Genomic DNA, 19,466 nt, shown 5'->3' with positions numbered 1-19,466 from the left:
AGAAGTGAATCTTTGAATTTTCTTTATTTCAGTATTTCTTTTTTTCCCCCAGTAGGGAAAAACCGTCATTAGCTCCTTTGCTGTAATGTGTGTTTTCTGTTTCAAGTGAACCGCAGTAATAATAACAAACTCTTCTCGCCGCTGCACGAGTGCCGATCCAAACCAGCGGTGTACATGAGGAGGAGGGCTTGTTGCTAGGTTGCATATTCCTTCAGTTACAAAGCTCTTTGATACCTGCGTCGCTGTATGCTTTCACAGACATGCACCCACTCACTTGGCTCAGGCCAGGCACCTACACACGCACACATTCACAAAAGACCACACTAACACAGAGACATGCACCAGCAGGTAGGCCTGCTTTTTTTCTCCCCACCCTTTTTTCCTAAATCAGGGCAACAATGGGCACGCTTCCACCCAGCAAACTATCAAGGCAGCCTTGACTTCGGGCAGCAAGACAGGACCCGTCTAACCACACTAACAAGGTGAGCAGACAGTGTGAGTTGTTGTGGCGGGTGTCTGTGCTCCTTCAGGAGGAACTGACAACAACTGGACTGGCACCACTAATAAGGTGTCAGTGCAGCTCTGCCCCACGCTCAGAGAACAGCCATGCAGCTCACACCGAAGGGCCTGCTGCATCAAGCAGGATCCAGGTATTAAAACCAACAGAGGGAAGGGTTTTGTTTTTTCCTTTTCCACACTTTCACACAAACAGAAAACACCACCCCATTCCTATCGGAGATGCTATGCACTATTTTGTGCCAGATTGGGATGAATGGGAGGAGGAAATCTTTTCCACGCACAGGCAGAGACACGTGGGACAGCTCACCAACAGACACCCGCTGTGAGGGCAGTGAATGGAAAACTGAAGTCACTTGCCTCGCCATTTAAGGGATAGGGTTGGGTTTTAAAGCCTCTACACGGGATGGTGTGCAGCTGTGCATGTGGAAGGAATCCACTGATTGGTTAGAGCAAAACAAAACAAAATTGGCACGTTTCTTTTTTTCTTTTTGAGGAAAAATCTGATGTTATGTTGAATAAAATCAGATTAAATAATTTCTGATTAAGTCAGTGGTTCATTTATGGGGCAGATCAGACGGCCAGTCGCACGTTAGCCTCAGATGAACTTTTGAATGCATCGACACAGAATGGACTCAATTTCTAGTCTCTCAAAACTTCAGCATGAAACAGGAGGAACGTGTGCACCAGCCAGCACCTCGTCCGTATGGCATTTAGCTTTTGTATTAAGGCAAACTTTAATTAAATATAGGAACCCATCCATGTCGGTGGTTACACAGCCTTAAATGTGTATATTTGTAAGCTGTGACCATATTAACATGAAATGCATAATACACCAAGGATGTTTTTGGGTTTTGTTTTTTTTTTGCTTTGAGAAGGTAAAGATGAAGTGCACTAGGCTTGGCTGCTATCTTCGTTTTATTAGGCTTTGCCGCGCTGGTGAGGCTTACTTTGCAGCCTGCATTCTAATGAGAGAGAAAGCAAGGATGAAGGAAGTATGGAGGGGGGTGCAGAGGGTGGAGGGATTGTGTAACTCTGTTACATAACACAATATGCACGGCCTTCTCTCCGTCTCCGGTCCTCCTCTCTCTCTCTCTCTCTCTCTCTCTCAGCACCTCCAATAGAGAGAGACATGGCAAAACAAGCAGGAGGGAGAGCATGAAGGGTTTAAAAGGGTGCTGGTGTTAATGAGGGCGATGTGAAGAGATGTGCGCCTCGCTGGAAAATCATACTTCATTACGACGCTGTTTCTAATAATGCCAGTGATGAGGAGAAGTTGTTTGGGAGGTGAGGGGACGAGGAGCGCAGACCCCCGGCTTGTCTTAGATTAAAACTCGGCCATCAAGTGGCATTCAAGTGGGTTTGCTGGGTAATTAAAGTCGATAAAATGTTATTGCTTTCACCCTCGGCCCACCTTCGGATGGCTGGGGTTGAACTGACAGGCATTTGCCAGGCTTTTTGGGTGAGGACCGCTCACTAGTGGGAATCAACCTTGACACCTTAATTGCAGATTGCATGCATTACTTTGCTGATTATGAAACAAAGCAAATTTACAACATCATTTACTACTTTTCAGGCTGCTTTGCACCCAGTTTATAGCTCCCAGTACTTTTAAGTTTAGTGCATAATTTAGCAAATAAAACTTTTCTAGTCAGTTTTGTTTTGTTTTGTTTAGAAAGGAAGCTGGCGATTCTATTCAATATGTTTGATTCCTGCAATGTGACCTCATTTTATCGTAACAAATTTCATTCTGACTTCTTGGTCACGCAGTCCAGAATGAACAAGTTTGTATGAGAAGACTGAAAAACACTCAGTGTTGCAAAGTTTTATTTTCTTGAAGAATAATCTAATACAAAATGACAAAAGAGCCAGGAAAGTTTCAGTTTCTTTCACACTCTTAAAGTATATTACAAAGTACAGCACAGTCAACATTTCCACTGAAGCTTCTACTTGTTTTTTCAAACAACTTTCACTTCATGAATAGTTTACTTTCACACAGAATGTCTCCTCCGTCTTCTCCTCCAGGTTGTTCACGTAGACCAGGATGTCCACTGATCCGGGACTCTGGCTCGTGGCAAACCGCAGTCCGATGGTGTAACTCTCTCCCCCTCTAATCTGAACATAGTAAAAATAACACATAATTTTATTTAGATCTTTATCTTTTTTTTCTTATTAAAGCTGACCTGTCTGCCCATTCACACGTTTAATAATAAATCCATCATTTTTGTTTTGAACTGCATTGTTCACAAAGATCTGCCCCAAGATAAAAACCCTGAATAAATGGCAGTCACTGAGACCGATTTGGCAGCACGGTGTCTCAGTGGTTAGCACTGTTGCCTCACAGCAACTGACATGGCTTCCTGTGCTTGCTCTGGTTTCTCCCACGATCAAAAACATGCTGTTAATTCCATCGGTGTGCCCTGGACCATGGCGCTGGTCCCCAGGTGCTACGCTGTGGCCGCCTGCTGCTCCTAATGCTTAGGATGGGTTAAATGACTTTCCTGACAGGGATCAATAACACTGTCTGATGTTATCTGTTAACATTATTAGAGCTGTAAACCAGTTATAGATGTGACTCCCTTTTTCTAGACTAGATCATTTACACTAGATTAACCATATATACTTCACTGTGCTCATGTAGCCACGGTAACAGAGCCAGACTTCTGAATGAAAACCCCCACTCATTCTTCTGAGATGAAGACAATGCCTCAGAGTGAAAAAATATGTATCCTACAACACATTTAAAAAACTGAAACCAATATATACCAAAGGTGACATCTCACAATACAATATTATCACAATACTTCACTCACAATACGATATTATTGCAACATACTGCAATAATATATATTGTGAGTTACTGATAGTACAACAAATAGTTGTAATAAATTGTTGAAAATCATATCTGTTGCTGTCTACATAGACAGAAATTGACATTTAACATAATTCTATTTAATTATTACGTCAGCAATCTTCCCGTTCTGTATGAATATAACCAGATTATTACCAGCTGGCAGCCAGTTGAAATGAATCCCCTCAATTCAGACTGATGGCAACATGTTTGGAAACCTGAGCATTTATAAATGAGAAAGCAATTATTTGCAAACCTTCAACAATCTCTCTGAGGGTGACTGCAGCCAGCCCAGGTCAGACTGCGACTGTTTGCAGAAAGGTCACCTCCTATCAGGTGACCCAGGTATCGCCTTGTGATTAATCTTAGGCTCTAGGCAACATTTAGACACCAGAAGTTGTTCAGCTGTTTTTTATGTTTTAACTTCTTTAATACAATTTATTTGATATCTGTGTATCAATACAACGTTGCAATGCACAATATTGTGATACTGTTCTGTATTGATTGTTCCCTTACCTCCTAACATATACAGAGAACCTACTTTACAAATTAAATACAATTGCCATGCAAAAATAGTGAGCTCTGGTTCTTTCACATGGAAATACGCATCTAAGTGTTTAATCGCATGTTTTGTGACTCCGGTGACCTCATTTCAGTATCCAATTAGTTTCCTTCTTCCATGCAGTAATTAGACAATAAACAGAGTGTATTTCAGTTAGATTTGAAGGCATTTTACTAATCTGACTCAAAAATGAAAACATTTCTCAGGACATAAATTACCCATATATGGAGCAAATGGTTATCCACACTGTTTTAATGCTTATCATCGCTGTGGGCATCTCCTTTTCAGGCATGTCTAAAACACAATTATTAAATGAGGAAGCACCAGTTGTTCTAACCTCCTGACTGCCTCTGTGGAAAGTCTAGTATTAGAATTTTTTATTTGTATGTTGTGATTTTTTTTCTGTTCAGGCATCACAGTGAGGTAGATCTTTAACAGGTGTTTTTTGTTACTTTCTCACTACTGTAGGTTGACCAGAAATATTTCCTTCTACTCTCTGTAATAGCCAGCAACAGAAATATGGGTCAATTTAGGGGATTTATGCTGTAATCTTTCCCACAAGCATGGCAGTATTGATCTCTGCTTCGCCTTTCCTCCTGACAGCTGGTTTTATCACGGTGAGGTAGTTATGTCAAAAAAGAGAAAAGTGTCTCCACATTTGCCTAATGCCACAGGCATGGTAAATTCTTTATAAGACACCTGGAGCTTCACTGACAAGATGGAAAAAACAATGGGCTGTTTTTCACTTGGCTCACCCCCCCTGTCTAATTGATGCAGTGTCTTCTGGCCAACAACAATGAGACTCTTTAATAGTTTATGTGAAAACAGGCTCCCCTCGCCTCTCATTCATTTATTTCTTAATTTAAAATGATAGTTTCTCATTTGTTTTAGCATTTTATCACACCTCACTAAATTAAAGGCAATGACAGCAGTGACTCCAGTGTTTCGTTTCTGAATGTGAGCAAATCAGCTTTTAGAGACACTGAGGCTGACCGCACAATAATAAAACAGCAGCACTAATGACTTTGTAATATTCTTTGCATTCAGTTCTGAAAGCCGACAAGGAAGCCATTTACGGAGGAATGAGCAGTCAACATAAAAGACTAGAAATTATTGATGTACTCACCTGTCAGGATGACAAGAAAGTCAACAGTATTGCTTTGTATACACACAACTCATACACTCATATTTTCTACAATAAGCCTTTTGGTCAAAACAGTAGCGTTGTTATGCCATAACCCATTTATGATTTTGACTGGGAGGGCATGAAAGCTGATGACAGGGCCTGATACCAGGCTAAAATCTCCAGAAGAAACTTGGGGAAAAAAATCCAGTACAATAATATCTAACCGCTCGCCTCCTACACGGCAGCTCCATCATATCGGTTGTAGATGAAATCTCCATCAGAATGTCAGAAGACTTAACTGCTTAGACACACAGGAAGCACTTTAGCCTAGTTTTTATCTAAAATCTGTCAAAAAGAGTTTCGTTTTAGTCAAAAGTGTGTCAGATTATACGTGGTCAGTAGCACCGCTGGTTAAAGCTAATGTTATTGACATCAGTTACACCATCATAGCAACATATGTACCATTACTCCGTGAAACAAAACTATCTGAGCAGCTTTTGTTAAGGAGGAGGGTTCTTTCCTTCTAGTCACTAATTACAGTATTGATTTTACTCTTAATGGGGGTAAGAGAAGTGGACGGCCTCCAGTCTCATTTTACCTGGAATTTATCCTCTTTGAACTGGAGCAGATCTGGATGGTCAGAGCGAAGCAGGAATGTACGGCTGCTGGTGTACGGATTGGTGTAGGTGATTTTTCTGGAACTGCCACGTCCACCGCCAACTGGAACACATACTTCAAAAGCCTGCAAATACACACACACACACACACACACACACACGTGTTAAAGCATCAAACCTTCTTGGGCACAGAGGAATGAGGGAGGGATTGAAATGTCTGAAAACAAGAGCTGAGAAAACTGCAGGATTCATCCAAGCGCACCAGATGATTTGATGAAGTATCCTACAAAAGAAAGCCCATGGCTGCCTACAGTGAAACTGCAAGAGTAAATGAACTTGAACAGTTTGTAAGTGTGATCTGAATGTGATTTGATACTTCAAAGTAATGGTACAAAGCTGGCAGGATAAGCTGGCTGCCTGTGAACTGGTGTAATGAGCATTTGTACAGCGGCCACAGTGGATGGATTCGCATGTTTCATTTGGCACAGATTTTACACCTGGTGCTTCCCTCACTTTTATCCAGTCTTGGTACTGGCACTAAGAGTACGCTAGCCTATGACCCCTTAAAGCTGGGTTTGTGTTCCTGCCAATCTCAAGCCAGGGATCTTTTGCATTTAATGCAAATGTGTTAACCACTACACTACCACTACCACTAATGAGCATCTGTAAAGGGATGTCCACTGAAAGAAATACTTTCCTACAGTGGTTGGCATACACCTGACAGCAAGAAGATCCTGGATTTGAATTCAACAACTGTCTGGTGGCTTTCTATGCCGAATTTTCATGTTCTATCCGTGCCTACATGGGTCCTCTCCATGTACCCCAGCTTCCACCCACAGGTCATGCTCATTAGCTTAACTGTCAATTCTAAATTGGCTAGAAGTGTAAACGTGAATCTGTCTCTCTGTGTAAGCCCTGCAATAGACTGGCAACCAGTCCAGGTTGTGCCCTGCCTCTCACTCTTTGACAGCTGGGAATCCAACCTAGATAGGTCACCACACAGGGAAGACATACAGCCATCCTATGGCCAAGACTGGCTTCAGATGCTTATTTCATGGTTTTAAAGTAATGTTTGGCAATTCCTGACTTAAAGCAAGATAACTTTATGTAATGTGAGATGATAAATAACCACTGCAATACCCTTTAAGCATTACATTTTCTTTGTTTTGTTGTCAGAGAAAATGTGATTGTTGTCAATCACTTGATTGTTTAGCATTTTAGGAGAAGTGGATATTTGATCAACTTAAATTGATTTCATTTGATTAAATGTATATTTCTGCTGTGTAGTGCATAAGAAATATGTTCTGTACACAACAGGCAAAAGAAGAATTTAGTACTTTACCTATAATGCATAAAGCATAATCCAGTCAGCCAGTTAGGTACACAGTCAATTGATTAGACATTTGATTGAGAAAGCCAGAGAAGAGCATTATTAAAGACAATTGGATCTAAGCACTGGTCTGGGATCTGCTGCTCTTTATAAAGGGATTGGGAATGTTGAGCTGGCCTTGGGAAGTACCCGGATGATTCAAGTATTGAATCAGTTACAAATACAAGTGCTATAAAAATGAAATCATGATGTCAAAGCTTCTGTCTTCCTCTTAAATATTTTTTTTTTTATTTCATACACTGATATCCTTCAAACGCATGTCCAGAATCCTTCAGAGCCAAAGCCAGTTTGCTGGTAGATTGTGGTGTGTTAGGTTAGTAATGGTTACCCCTGCTGGAAAGCTGCAGATGATAGCTGGTAATCTTCTTTCCGCACAGGCAGTATTACTCCCAGTGTTATATAAAATTGGGGGTTCCCTTTTAAATCACTAGAGCTTCACAAAGTGATGACAAAATGAGAGGCAACCATAATGCAGTTTATTAACACAATACTGTTGCATAAGGAACACATTTGAAAGGCAAATTTAGGTCATTGACTAAATGCACACAGTGCTTACAATGCTAATGTTAGGAGTACAGAGCAGGAGAGTCCAAAGAGTTGGAAAATCCAAAATCATTCTGAGATAATGAAATATACTCTACAACACTGGTGAGACGAAACTAGGTGGCACAAACACTTTTATTGTATTGATATTGTGGTAGATTATTGCCGTACAAGTTACCAAGCTAGGCAGCTAGCTGCTTGGTAGACACTGTCCTGTTTTTCGAAAAAGACGAATGACTGAGCTCCTGTAGGTGCCTGGGAAGGGTTAGCATGTTACCTTTAAGCAGAATCAAGCTTCTAGCTCTAGCTAGTGCTTTTTTCAGGGAAATGCATTTTGTTATTTAACCAACAGCAGTGCAAAAATGATTAAAACATTGTCCTTTAATGACTGGGAGGGGGGGCGCTCAAGTTCAAGGGAGACCTTTTATTAACACATCAACCACATTTGCAGCAGAGCGGTGTGATGAGCAGGTCTGCAAATCTGACGCTTGGCTTTCAAACAGACACCTGGAACTGTATTTAACACACTGTTCTGCTGCTGCTGACACAGTGAAGAAAAGGGTAAAAACCTGGGTTGCCAAATGTGCCTCGCTGGATAATGATGGCCACTCTGTCAGAAGGGCAACACAAGGGCCGATACCCATATGAGGAAACGATAAAAACACAAGGATTTTTTTAGGGTCCTACCTTGGACAGCACAGGACGGTGAACATTAAGACAGAGCAGCCACGCGGTGACCAGCCGCTGCTGCTCCACATCTACCGCGTTCACGTACAGAAAGCGGCTGCCAGCCTGCCATGGCTGCACCTTCAGCTGGAGCTCCTGCACTGCTGCAGGAGGCAAAACAAACACACCTGCCGGGTCCACCTAAAAAGAAGGCGAAGGCCATTAAAGTTTATTGGGTTTGGCAAGTGGACTGAGAAATGTCAACTGACTGGGCTGTGAGAATTAGAAATATGAACGGGGGTGACAAAAAGGGGGGAAAGAGATGTGTCGACCAAGTGACAAAAAGAATGTGACATTGTTCAAAGAGAAGAGTTACATTTAATAAGAAATGGAAGAGGGACAGAATTAATGGGAAAAGATGCTTAACAGAGTCAGAGGAAGGTAAAGGAAGTGTGCAGATTAAAGGAGAGTGGGTGAGAGAAAGGGTGAATGAGGTTCAATAAAAAAAGGGGGGAGGCAGACAATGAAATGAGAGAAGTAGAGGCAGGAAAGTGACAGAAATAAGAATGTGGGAATGAGATTTACTGTGCAGCTCCTTTTCAATCTGTTGAGAAAAGCAAAGCTATTCACTGACGCTGAGCTTTATCCTGCTTTATAGAACTCCTCCAATGCATTCCACTGTGAGCTAACCTGCCGCGAGTCAGATCAAAGCAGCTGCTCATGCGTACGCCGAAATCTTTAAAAAAATACATCTGTCGCTTTTTCAGCCAGTACCCTATTTCTAAAAGGTAAAACATGTTTGGGTCATACTGTATGCACCCATGGTGGTTGTGACAGTCTATCACTTCTCTTTTTTTCTCCATGAATGCTATAAAATGCCCTTTTATTCCAACTCTGAGGAAGAAGTATTGTCATGCTCCCTCTACTCTTGTACTCGGTTATGAATAAGAAACAATCTATTAAAAATAGAGGGCAATGTGACACTCCTGGAGCATATTTTCACATGTTCAGAGTGCATAAAAGCCACTGCTAATTTTTTTCAAATTGTATCAAACTGGGTCCCGACATGATCTGGCATGAAGACAGGAAGTAACGAGGGAACCTAATAAAATGAAATGAAACCCCATGAAAAGACCTATTATGCTGTCAATCTGCATTTGCATGTTCTTGACAATGATTCAAATCTTAAACTGGAGGTATTATAAGGGAAGGAATTGCTTCCATTTTTTTCCCTTTTGCTGCTAAGAGAACAATTTGCATTAAATCACTTTAGATGAGCAACTTCAAAATTGCTCACGATAAAAAGATAATTTGTCAAGAATAAATCCCTCAACATTTTTTTTAGATAAGTGAGATTTATGCATTTTTTTTTTGTCCTGTATGTTGAGTGTCGTCTGCATCAGTCGGATTTTGTCCAGTTGAAAAAGAACACAATACAGTTAAAGCCTAATTTTACTTCGAACATGCCACTTTCACATATAAAAAATGCATCCAGACCCAAGCACCCTTGATGACTAAGATGCTGCTCCAGTCTCTGAACCACAAGCTAATGTTAAGTGGCGGGGGAAACAGAGAGTGACAGGACAGGGAATGTGTACGGGTGGTAGAGAGGGTGTAGTGCATAGTTCATCACCTCAGACTACTACTGCTGGTTGCATGCTCTTGATCTCTTTTCAACTTGACTCAAAACAAGAATTATATATTCAGCTGAAGTGCTATGAACGCTGGATTAAATAACTAGATTTTTACTGTCACTGGGACTCATAAAGAATTGAACGGAGCTCTCCACTAGAGGTCTTCGTGGGTCTAAAACCAAAACCGGACCGATGGAACTAAATGAGCCCAATGTGCAAAAATTAATTTTAAACATGAAGTGCAACAGGATCCTAAAGGGACCCACATAAAGCCTAAGGGAAGCAAGACCTCATCCAAAATCCAGTTGACTAACAGAGAGTCAGAACAACATCAGCAGGAGCATGATGCTCCAGCACTTAAAGGGCAGCTGTCATCCAAAAAAGCAAAAATACATGTTATTTTTCTTTCACTTCACACATCTGCCACAAAGCAACAATTTTCTACTGCAATGGTTGTGATGCACACAAGATCTGAGCTATAGAAGAGGGTCAGTTTGGCTATGTCTATTAGACAAGTGGATCCAAGTGGCAGAAAGCAGCTTTACCGACCTGCTATTTTAAAAAAAAAAGTGTTGTTACTACATTATTTTTTTGTAACGGATACCCAATCAGAAGAAAGGCGACTTAAACTAAAGGGGATGGGAGCTAAAACATCTTGTTTCAGAGAGAAAATGAACACAGGGGTTGCACCAAGGCCAGGTATAGAGTAAATACAAAGTCTTTTGAGGAGTGAATCATTCAAAGGTGCTTTAGTAGAATCTAAGAATAAAAATATGCAGTGTGAAATGAGCATAAAAAGCCCACTTTAAAACATTTTTCTTCACTTTTTTTTTTAAAAAATCTCAGGTTAATAAAATAATGACTTCACTAGAAGACATGTGATCGACACCATGAGTTGATTTTAGTTTTGATGAATCTTTAAATCTTGATAGAGGCCTGAATCCCACGCTGCAGAGAACATGTGCACATTGTTTACAATTTCAAAATAGTGCGTTTAGTGACAATCGTACCTCAATCTCGCCGGGGTGTGATGAGAAACACTTGACCTTACGGATAGCCTGCGTTCCCCTCAGAACGAGTGACTGACAGCTCCGCTGGCCAGTCACACAGCTGACGTCCACACGCTCCAGGAAGTGCACGTAAATCTGCCAGATCTGGGAGGGCGCTGCCATCCACTTATCACTACAGAGGAAAAACATCATCAAGAACAATTAAACTAAGGCCCCCTGGAGATGCAGCCGGTGCAGCACGGGGTAAGAGATGAGGAGGGCTGATCTACGGCTGTGCTAGCATTTTAATAAGCAAAGCCATCAACATCATCCTCACACTGCTGAGATGAAAGGAATTCAGTCTCAGTGGCCCTAGCTGACTCAGAGTGGGAGGCGATGCAGTCACCTACTCAGGTCTGCTCTGAGACAACAGCTCTCATAAAGCGTTTGGGGTTATTTGGAATAGGATTCAAGTGATATGGGGTTTTGAGGGCAAACACGTCATCTGGAGGGTTGAAGCTAAGATATTTTCACAGTGATATTTTCAGATTTTATTTTTTAAATGTTAGAAATGAAATCCAGATCAAATTCACAAATGTATTTGTGTGTTTGTCTGCTGGTAATCAGGTTGATTGCTCGACACTTGGGTGAACAATTAAAGAATGCTCAACCACTAATGCAAGGGGGCCAAATGACTGTGTCACAGCACTTGGGACTGGTTTATACTGCAGTATTAGAGGACAGTATTAGACATGAAATGAAGAAGCAATGTGTCTTCTGCAATATATTTTATTAGTAAAATAAATTAGCTATACAGTATGTGCTCTTCTTGATGGAAGCACGTTGTAATATAGAGATTCTAAACCACAGATGTCAAACTTATCTTACATCGAGGGCCACACACGGCCTACTTTGATCTTAAGTGGGCCGGACGAATGAGCCTTTGTGTCAGCAAAAAGACGTTTAACCCCTGAGATATCTTATCATAAGACAACAAAGTGCAGGTTCTGGTAGCTAATGTTTGCTCAATGAACCAAAAATATAATGTTTCATTTCTGCCATTTAATTGTTTATACTGTATATTACTTTATGCACGGCTGAAAGGGTTGTCTTTATCAGCTGGAAAAATTTTCCAAAGCTGTCCAGAGGATCAGATTGGAGTCTTTGCTGAGCCAATTCTGGCCCCTGGTCCTTATGTTTGACACTCCTGTTCTAAACATAACCATTAGTACCATTAGTAGTGCTATGCACATATCTGTAGTTAGGATTGTATATTGTGTGAAAGAGTGCATGTGAATGAGCATATGCATGATGCAATCCATCATTTCCACTAAGTGACAGAGGAAAATGAGGAAAACAATGAAATCATGTGAAACGAGTCAAAATACTTTTATATTCATGTCCTCAGAGTTAAACGACAGCTCTCTGATATTTAATAGAAAACAAGTATTTGTATATCACATTAAAAACAAGGTGTGCATAATCCTGATGGAGATTAGGTAAACTGGACGATGGACTGTGGAACTGCAGGCAGCCAGAGCATGAAACCTCAGTCTGATTAGTTAATTGATTCAAGCCTGCATGAACAATTTAATTATTGCAAAGATGAATGCTTCTTCAGGCTAAGCTCTGTGCGTGTGTGTGTGTGTGTGTGTGTGTGTGTGTGTGTGTGTCTGGCCAGTAAATAATACATACGTGAAAACCATTACAAAGAACATTTTTATGTGTGGACTGGGACTCCCTGGCACTTTCAAGTACACATCTTGAGGCTCTCCTGGTACCTACAGACAGAAACAGATAAAAGGTGGAAGAGTAGAGGGGGAAAAGAGGCAAAAATAAAAAAGACCCCACATTGGCACTACAATAGTGTAAAGGCACGACACAAGGGCAAGCCTTTTCTTCTATCAAAAGAGCTTGTAATCTATCAAAAAGGAGCTAGAGTTCTGTCCTGATTACATTTTGTAAAAAAGAGACAAACATGTCAGAAGGAAGCTCAAAGAATTACAGTTTATGTTGAATCCAATCCTTCAAACAGAACTGGCTGATGATGGTTTTGTGACATTTTGAGATGAGATGATGAGATGAGATAGCCTTTATCCTCACACTGTCAGTATGCAGTAGCTTGATTTGTTGAAGTCTCTGAGATAATGATGCAGACATATGTTTGCCTTTGACCTGCTTATTTTCCAATGTGTAAATATTAGATTGTATACCTATAGGATACTTACCTTGTAGTGTCCTGTGTTAGCACTTAACTATATTTACCTGAGGATTACATGACAACCTAATAAGAGGTCGTTGTTGTTGTTTTTTTTTGTGTGTGTGTCTTTATGGTTTCACTCCAATTCAGTGATGTCAGTTTGATGTGATTGCTGTGAATGAAGCCATTAAAGGAGCAAGCACGCTCACTTTAATGGCTCTTGAAAAGAAGTTTGGCTGGCTGTTTATCTATGTTCACACTCAGGGAGGACAACACACAAAGAGACCAGTGCAGCTAGAATAAAGTGCTTTCCCTTCCAAACAGTTATCAGTTCAGTAATTAACCCTGTTAATATTTGTATGTTAATTGCAGAAGGAATTAAATCCAATGTCATTCACTCACCAGCATCCTTGTTTGGCAGATGATGTTAGGGTCACTGCAGCGCACAGAAACATGAGCATCTTGGCTGATATCTGGTTTTCCCAACAAAAGGCAGGAAAAAACGAATATAAGATCAATTTACTATTTACTATAAATTGTTTTTATTATAGTTCAGAACATCAAGCCAGTCATAAAAGCCAATCAAACATTTTCTTGATTTTAAACTTTTATTTCTTGCTTTTCATTTCCTGCTCTGCATCCAGATACTTCTCTCTTCTTATTACCCTTTTTGTTGACAGAAACTGTACTGATATTGAAAAGTTGTTTCTGTTGATATTTAGTAAAAACATAATAAAGTGAAGGCAGAATACATTACTCATTCCCATTTCCCACATAAGCTGTCAAAATTGTTTTCGCCTTGTGCGTGTGATCATGTGATTCACATTTATGCTCACACAGGAGAGTAAGTCAGTATGAGAACTGAAGGTATATTTTAATCTTCATTTGATATATTGATTAAAACCTGAATATATGCAAACGACTAATTTAAGCACAGTTCAGAAAGCAAGAACTATGAGATGAAGGACGAGGAATACTTGGCTCATGGGGGATAGCCAGGGTAATCTGTACAACCTGCAGGGTCATGCCAGACTGGCAGGCGGATGGCCTTTTTAAGGAAACAGAGCTCGGGGTGGTAAAGTCGGAAAGTCTGGTCAACGACATGGGGCGTTGGCTCCACATTCACTTGGCAGATGGCCATTGGCTTTCCATCTTCTGCTTTGAAAGTAACCTGTGGAGATAAAGTGAAAATTCAGCATTATTAGCAGCATGTCACTTCCTCACCTGATAGTCTGATATTCTGTGCATTAAAACAGGTTTTGCATCATGAGGTAGTTTAAGATCCATTAGAAGCTTCAAGTTACTACCTTGCATTGCAAATACATTACATGCACAGTAAGTTGTGCAGTTTGACCAGAGGGGTTTCTGGAAATTTAAATAAGGTATCCAGTACTGGAAACAAAAAAACTACATGTAGAAAAACTTTGGTAAAACAAATCTGTGTAGCAGGAATACATATATTTCATCTATCGCGTTCTAGTGTTTAGAGGCAATTCTAAAAGTAAACAACTGAAGTTTTGGAAAGTTCACTAGTAGTTGTGTAAGTCAAAGTTAACCAGGCTACAGCAAATACTTTCAACATAATCATTTTCTCTTCCAAACAAGATTAGTTAAATAGACTGATTTAAAACCTCTAGGGCTCCTGCGCTGCCAGATTTCTTACTGGAATTAATAGCCAGGTCGTGTATACTAGGTAGTAACAGCACAAACTGGTTTCATTAGTTCAACATGGCTTTTTCCTTCTGATTTCTCTCTGTGTGCCATGTTTTCTTCCTGAAGCAGTCCATTTCTAAACAACATATACAGGCTTTTTAAAAACAGCCTTGGGGAAACTTTATATTAAAATTCACCAGAGAGTATTATGATGATGGCGAAAGCTGTACACTAGAATATAAAAGTTTCTTGCAATCTGACTGCTGAAACCCCCACAGACTGACTGAATGTGCTTTGAAGATTGCTGCATTAACATAGCCCCCAGGAGTTGTTTGAATCAACACAAATGTGTTCATACATATGTAGTCATTCTGCACGGTTATATATGATAACAGGCATATACATCAGAGCGGCATATGAAAACACACTGGATTTGCTCATTCCTGCTCACAAAGCGTCATATTTTAAGAAAACTAGCGTGTGCTGGTGTGACTTCACTGTCGGAGACAGTTTCTGCTACAGCTGCCGGACCACAAATGTAGGTCTGATAATCCAACCATCCATTCTCTTAACCACTTATCCAATTCAGAGACAGTGGAGTCATATGACAAGAGGAGGGTACAGTCTTTGTATTTGTCACACTTAAGTGTTTCATATCATCAAACAATAATATCAGACAAAGATAACCTGAATAAATGCAAAATTCAGTTTTTAAAGGATGATGTCATTTATTAAGAGAAAAAAAGTTATCCAACCCTACCTGGCCCTTTGTGAAAAGGTAATTGCCCATAAACCTAATAAGTGGTTCTTGGCAGGAAGAACTGCAATCGAACATTTGTGATAACCGGTAATGAGTCTTTCACATCTCTGTGGAGGAATTTTGGCCCAACTCTTCTTTGCAGAATTGTTTTAATTCAGCCACGTTGAAGGATTTTCAAGCATGAACAGCCTGTTTAAGAACATTCAAAAACACTTCAATCTGATTTTAATCAGGACTACGCCACTTAAAAACCTTCATTTTAGTTTTTTAGGTCCAATCAGAGGTGGACTTGTATACTTGAGCTGCAGGGCATGAACTGATGGCTGACATTCTGCTTTAGGGATTTTTTATCAGAGAGCAAAATTCATGGTTCCATCAATTACAACAAGGCGTCCTGAAGCAGCAAAGCAGGTCCAGGCCATCACACTACCACCACCATGTTTGACTGTTGGTATGGCATTTCTTTTGTGCTCTTTTTATGAAATTCTGTGTTAGTTTTTTGCCAGATGTAATGATGTGCAAACCTTCCAAAAGTTCAGCTTTTGTCTGATTACTCTATTAGTTCCCAAAAGTCTTGGAGATCATCAAGATTTTCTTTTCGGTCAGCAGTTTTCACCTTTAACTCTTCCATGGATGCCATTTTTGCCCAGTCTCTTTCTTATTGTTGAATCATGAACTCTATCTTAACTGAGAAAAGTGAGATCTACTGCTCTTTAGATGTTGTTCTTAGTTATTTTGTGACCTCCTGGATGAGCAGTAGATGAGCTCTTGAGGTAAAGGAAGATTCACCACTGCTCTGAGTTATCTCTATCTGTGGCTAATGGCTCTCACCGTGGATCACCGGAGTCCCATAATGTCTGTCATTGACATTTATCAGTCTGGGAAGGGTTACAAAGGGTAACCCTTCCCAGACTGATAGACTGATAGATTTGTCAACTTTGTTGCAAAGATTTCCATTTCTGAAAGGTTATAAACCATCCTGATATTTTTAGCCAACCTCTACCACAAAATAAGGTCGGGTGATTGAAAGAACTTGAATAACACAAGCCAAATATTTTGATCAATAACTGTGAAGTGATTACTGAATTCAGTCACAATAATGTGTTACATTCTAATGCATCACCCCTGACACTGACAAGTCCAGGTAACAACTAAAAACTTTTAAAAAATGGTTTCTGTCCCACCTCTTGCATTCCCACCTGCTGTGCTAGAATTAAAAAAAGATTACTAAATAAATAAATAAAGCTGGGAACACTACAGCAATTGATTAAAACAGACTCAAATTTCAGCCACGAGGAATGCCCTACACTCTGAAGTTAACTTCCCACAATCTGGTCATTAAACACACAGCAGCTGTCCAAATCGTTGATGCGTCAGATTTGCAGGCTAATGCTGACCTACAAGAGCGGCCCATATCTGGCTCTGGTGATGTGTGCTGACTGACAGCCGTGCCAAAGCTGGCATCCTGACAGCGCTGCTGTTGGGACTTGTCAGTTTTAGCGGGACACAGATTTGATCCAGACCCGACCTCTTTGACCTCCTGACAGGATTTTTGCTCAGAGCAGCAGTGCTGACACCGGCACACAATACGCACAAACTGCAGGCAGACACACACACGCACGCTTGGCAGACTGGCAAATATTTCATCAGCTTGTGCAATGTGAGAGCTTCTGGGTACTGTACTCTACACCAACAACAGGATTATTGTAAGGTCCTGCAGGTTAGCGAGAGGTGATGAATATATTGTTTTTCAGCACATTCAGGCTACATTCCAATAACGTGAGATTTAAGCTCCAGTATTTAACAAGACGCCTTAAGTTTCGTTTTAATGAATTCCATAAGAAACAGCATTTAATTTTAGTGACAACTGCAGCACAAAGAATATTCTTTCACGTGGTGATATGGAGGACTTATCTATAGTACAGCCCAACAAGCCTGTTCACAGTGTTTCTCCCTCCTCTAACCGTCTTACATATAATAAACAGCTGAATAAGTGCTTAATACTGTCAAATAACTTCAGAGTAATACTGTATATGCATGGTTCATTTAAAGTAGATTAACCAGACGTGTCAAGCTGTCGTCTAGCCTGGGATAGTTTAACTCTCCACCCTGACATTTGCCAGTTGGAGAAAATAAACAATGTTCAGTAAGATAAAAGTGATTTTCAGCATATAATTTTGCTTGACAATCTTGTCTGGCTAGCGTAACTTTTTTAATAGTCGACACTTCAAAGTGTTCTTTGTGTCTGTGCTGTGACTGTGCAGGAGAGAATAGGAGAGGAGAGGAGGGAGGAGGCGGCGCACTGCCACTCCTCAGAGAGTTGTCTGGGAGTGCGGGTACAGTGGATGTTGTTAGACTTTGGGATCTAGCAGGAGGTTAACCCACCTAAACTGCAATCACAAGTAGAGATGGCACGATACCACTTTTTTATGTCCGATACCGATACCATAAATTTGGATATCGGCCGATACCGATATGAATCCGATAGTGTTTTTTAATTAAAACTGTTTTTTTTATATCTTGCTGCATTTTGTATAAGTTCAAATTCAAGTTTAAAAAAACAAGCAAACACTAAAGTTATTCTGTTATACCTGTATGCAAAAAATACACTGCACCCAAAATATTTCATAGTTCAGCAATACTGATCAATCTAATAAACTTAAACCTACTCCATCCTCCCTATTCTGGTATTTTAAAGAGTAAGCAACCTAATTAATAGGGTTGCAAACTCCCAGCAAAAAAAAAAATAGGGAACCACCCCCCACACTCCATCTCATGATGCTTAATTGACGTAATCAACTTTAATTTGATGCAGTGTGAAAAAACAAATGCACAGAAATATATTATTTTTCAAGAATAATTAAATAGATTCAACATCTTTCTTCAACAGAAGTGCAGACTGCACAGATGGTACCTTCCCAAAGGAAAAAGTACTAGCTTACTAGGGTATATTAGACTTAATAGTTACTATATACAGTAATGGACTTCTATACTTTTTACATCAGATTAAAACTTTGGGTGTAAGATTCAGATAATTCATTATTAAAAACTAGACATTTTAAATGAGAATAAGAAAGAAAAGTATGTCTTTGTGCCCCCCTTTTCCCTGTTCATGCCCTATCGGCCCCCATGGCTAAACTTTGCTAGATCCGCCCCTGCACAGTTACCAGCCGTCAGCTAAGTAGAAAAAGATCGTGGTGTACAAAGTAATATTAAATAAATTCTAACAACAGATTATCAAGCTTAAACATGCTGCTGTTGTTTAGCCGCTGGTTTCCTCTTTCTGGCGCGAAGTGGGCGATAAACAAACAAGAGAGACGGACTCGGGACAGAAAAGCCGATCAGCTGATCATTAATCAGTTTCACATTGAAGTAGCAGCAGGAGAGGGAGGGAGAGAGAGGTAGTCGCTCCATATATCGGTTGGTAAGCTTAACGCTGGAATGCTTTACAAACATTCAGAGATTACACACTTGCTTTACTTCTCTCTAGGATAACTTTCTCGGAGATGAAATGCCAGTTTGGTAGCGAGGCTCCAAATGCTGAACCAGACAACAGATCTCGCATGCCACAGCCGCTCTATCACGTGACGCACACTGCTCCGACGTGCTACGGTTATGAGCCGAGTTATGCCATGTCGCAAGTTTTGTGAGCTGCTTTTTTAATGGATCGGATTACATTTTTTATTTCTCTCCGATGTCCGATCCAGTAATTTAGGTCAGTATCGGACTGATACCGATACTTAATATCGGATGGGTACATCTCTAATCACAAGCTTTATAATATATGTCGAGTTTAAGGCGCTTTCATCTTTCTCAGCTCACCTGAATCAAATGATCAGTTTATATAGCCAAATATGGGAAAAAGTGTAGATCTCAGTTCTAAAGCTTGCATTATGGCAGAGAAACATTTACATTACAGGCAAAGTGAAGAGCAGATGCACTCTGCACTTTAAATTCAG

At 40.3% G+C, this 19,466-nt stretch overlaps 1 protein-coding gene across 4 annotated transcripts in view; it reads right to left on the bottom strand.

Moving 5' to 3' along the window:
• nphp4 (nephronophthisis 4) overlaps positions 1 to 19,466 on the bottom strand; it is a 198,624-nt gene that overhangs the window by 19,589 nt on the left and 159,569 nt on the right. For 3 of the 4 annotated variants that reach the window (XM_084916276.1, XM_084916275.1, XM_084916279.1), the window contains 7 exons: positions 14,109 to 14,265; positions 13,497 to 13,567; positions 12,590 to 12,675; positions 10,916 to 11,087; positions 8,293 to 8,472; positions 5,654 to 5,797; positions 2,327 to 2,631 (listed from right to left, as the gene is read on the bottom strand). In XM_084916276.1, the coding sequence (XP_084772402.1) occupies positions 2,491 to 2,631; positions 5,654 to 5,797; positions 8,293 to 8,472; positions 10,916 to 11,087; positions 12,590 to 12,675; positions 13,497 to 13,567; positions 14,109 to 14,265 (951 nt within the window). In that variant the 3' untranslated portion in view covers positions 2,327 to 2,490. Of the gene's footprint in view, positions 1 to 2,326; positions 2,632 to 5,653; positions 5,798 to 8,292; positions 8,473 to 10,915; positions 11,088 to 12,589; positions 12,676 to 13,496; positions 13,568 to 14,108; positions 14,266 to 19,466 lie in introns of those variants that run through there. The other variant, XM_084916277.1, reaches the window with a different exon arrangement.

Source organism: Perissodus microlepis, chromosome 20 (genome assembly GCF_051167445.1).
Source record: "Perissodus microlepis isolate ML-2025 ecotype Zambia chromosome 20, ASM5116744v1, whole genome shotgun sequence".
Taxonomy (NCBI): domain Eukaryota; kingdom Metazoa; phylum Chordata; class Actinopteri; order Cichliformes; family Cichlidae; genus Perissodus; species Perissodus microlepis.
Note: the sequence above shows the minus strand (reverse complement) of the source record. Positions and strands in the feature narration are given on the sequence as shown.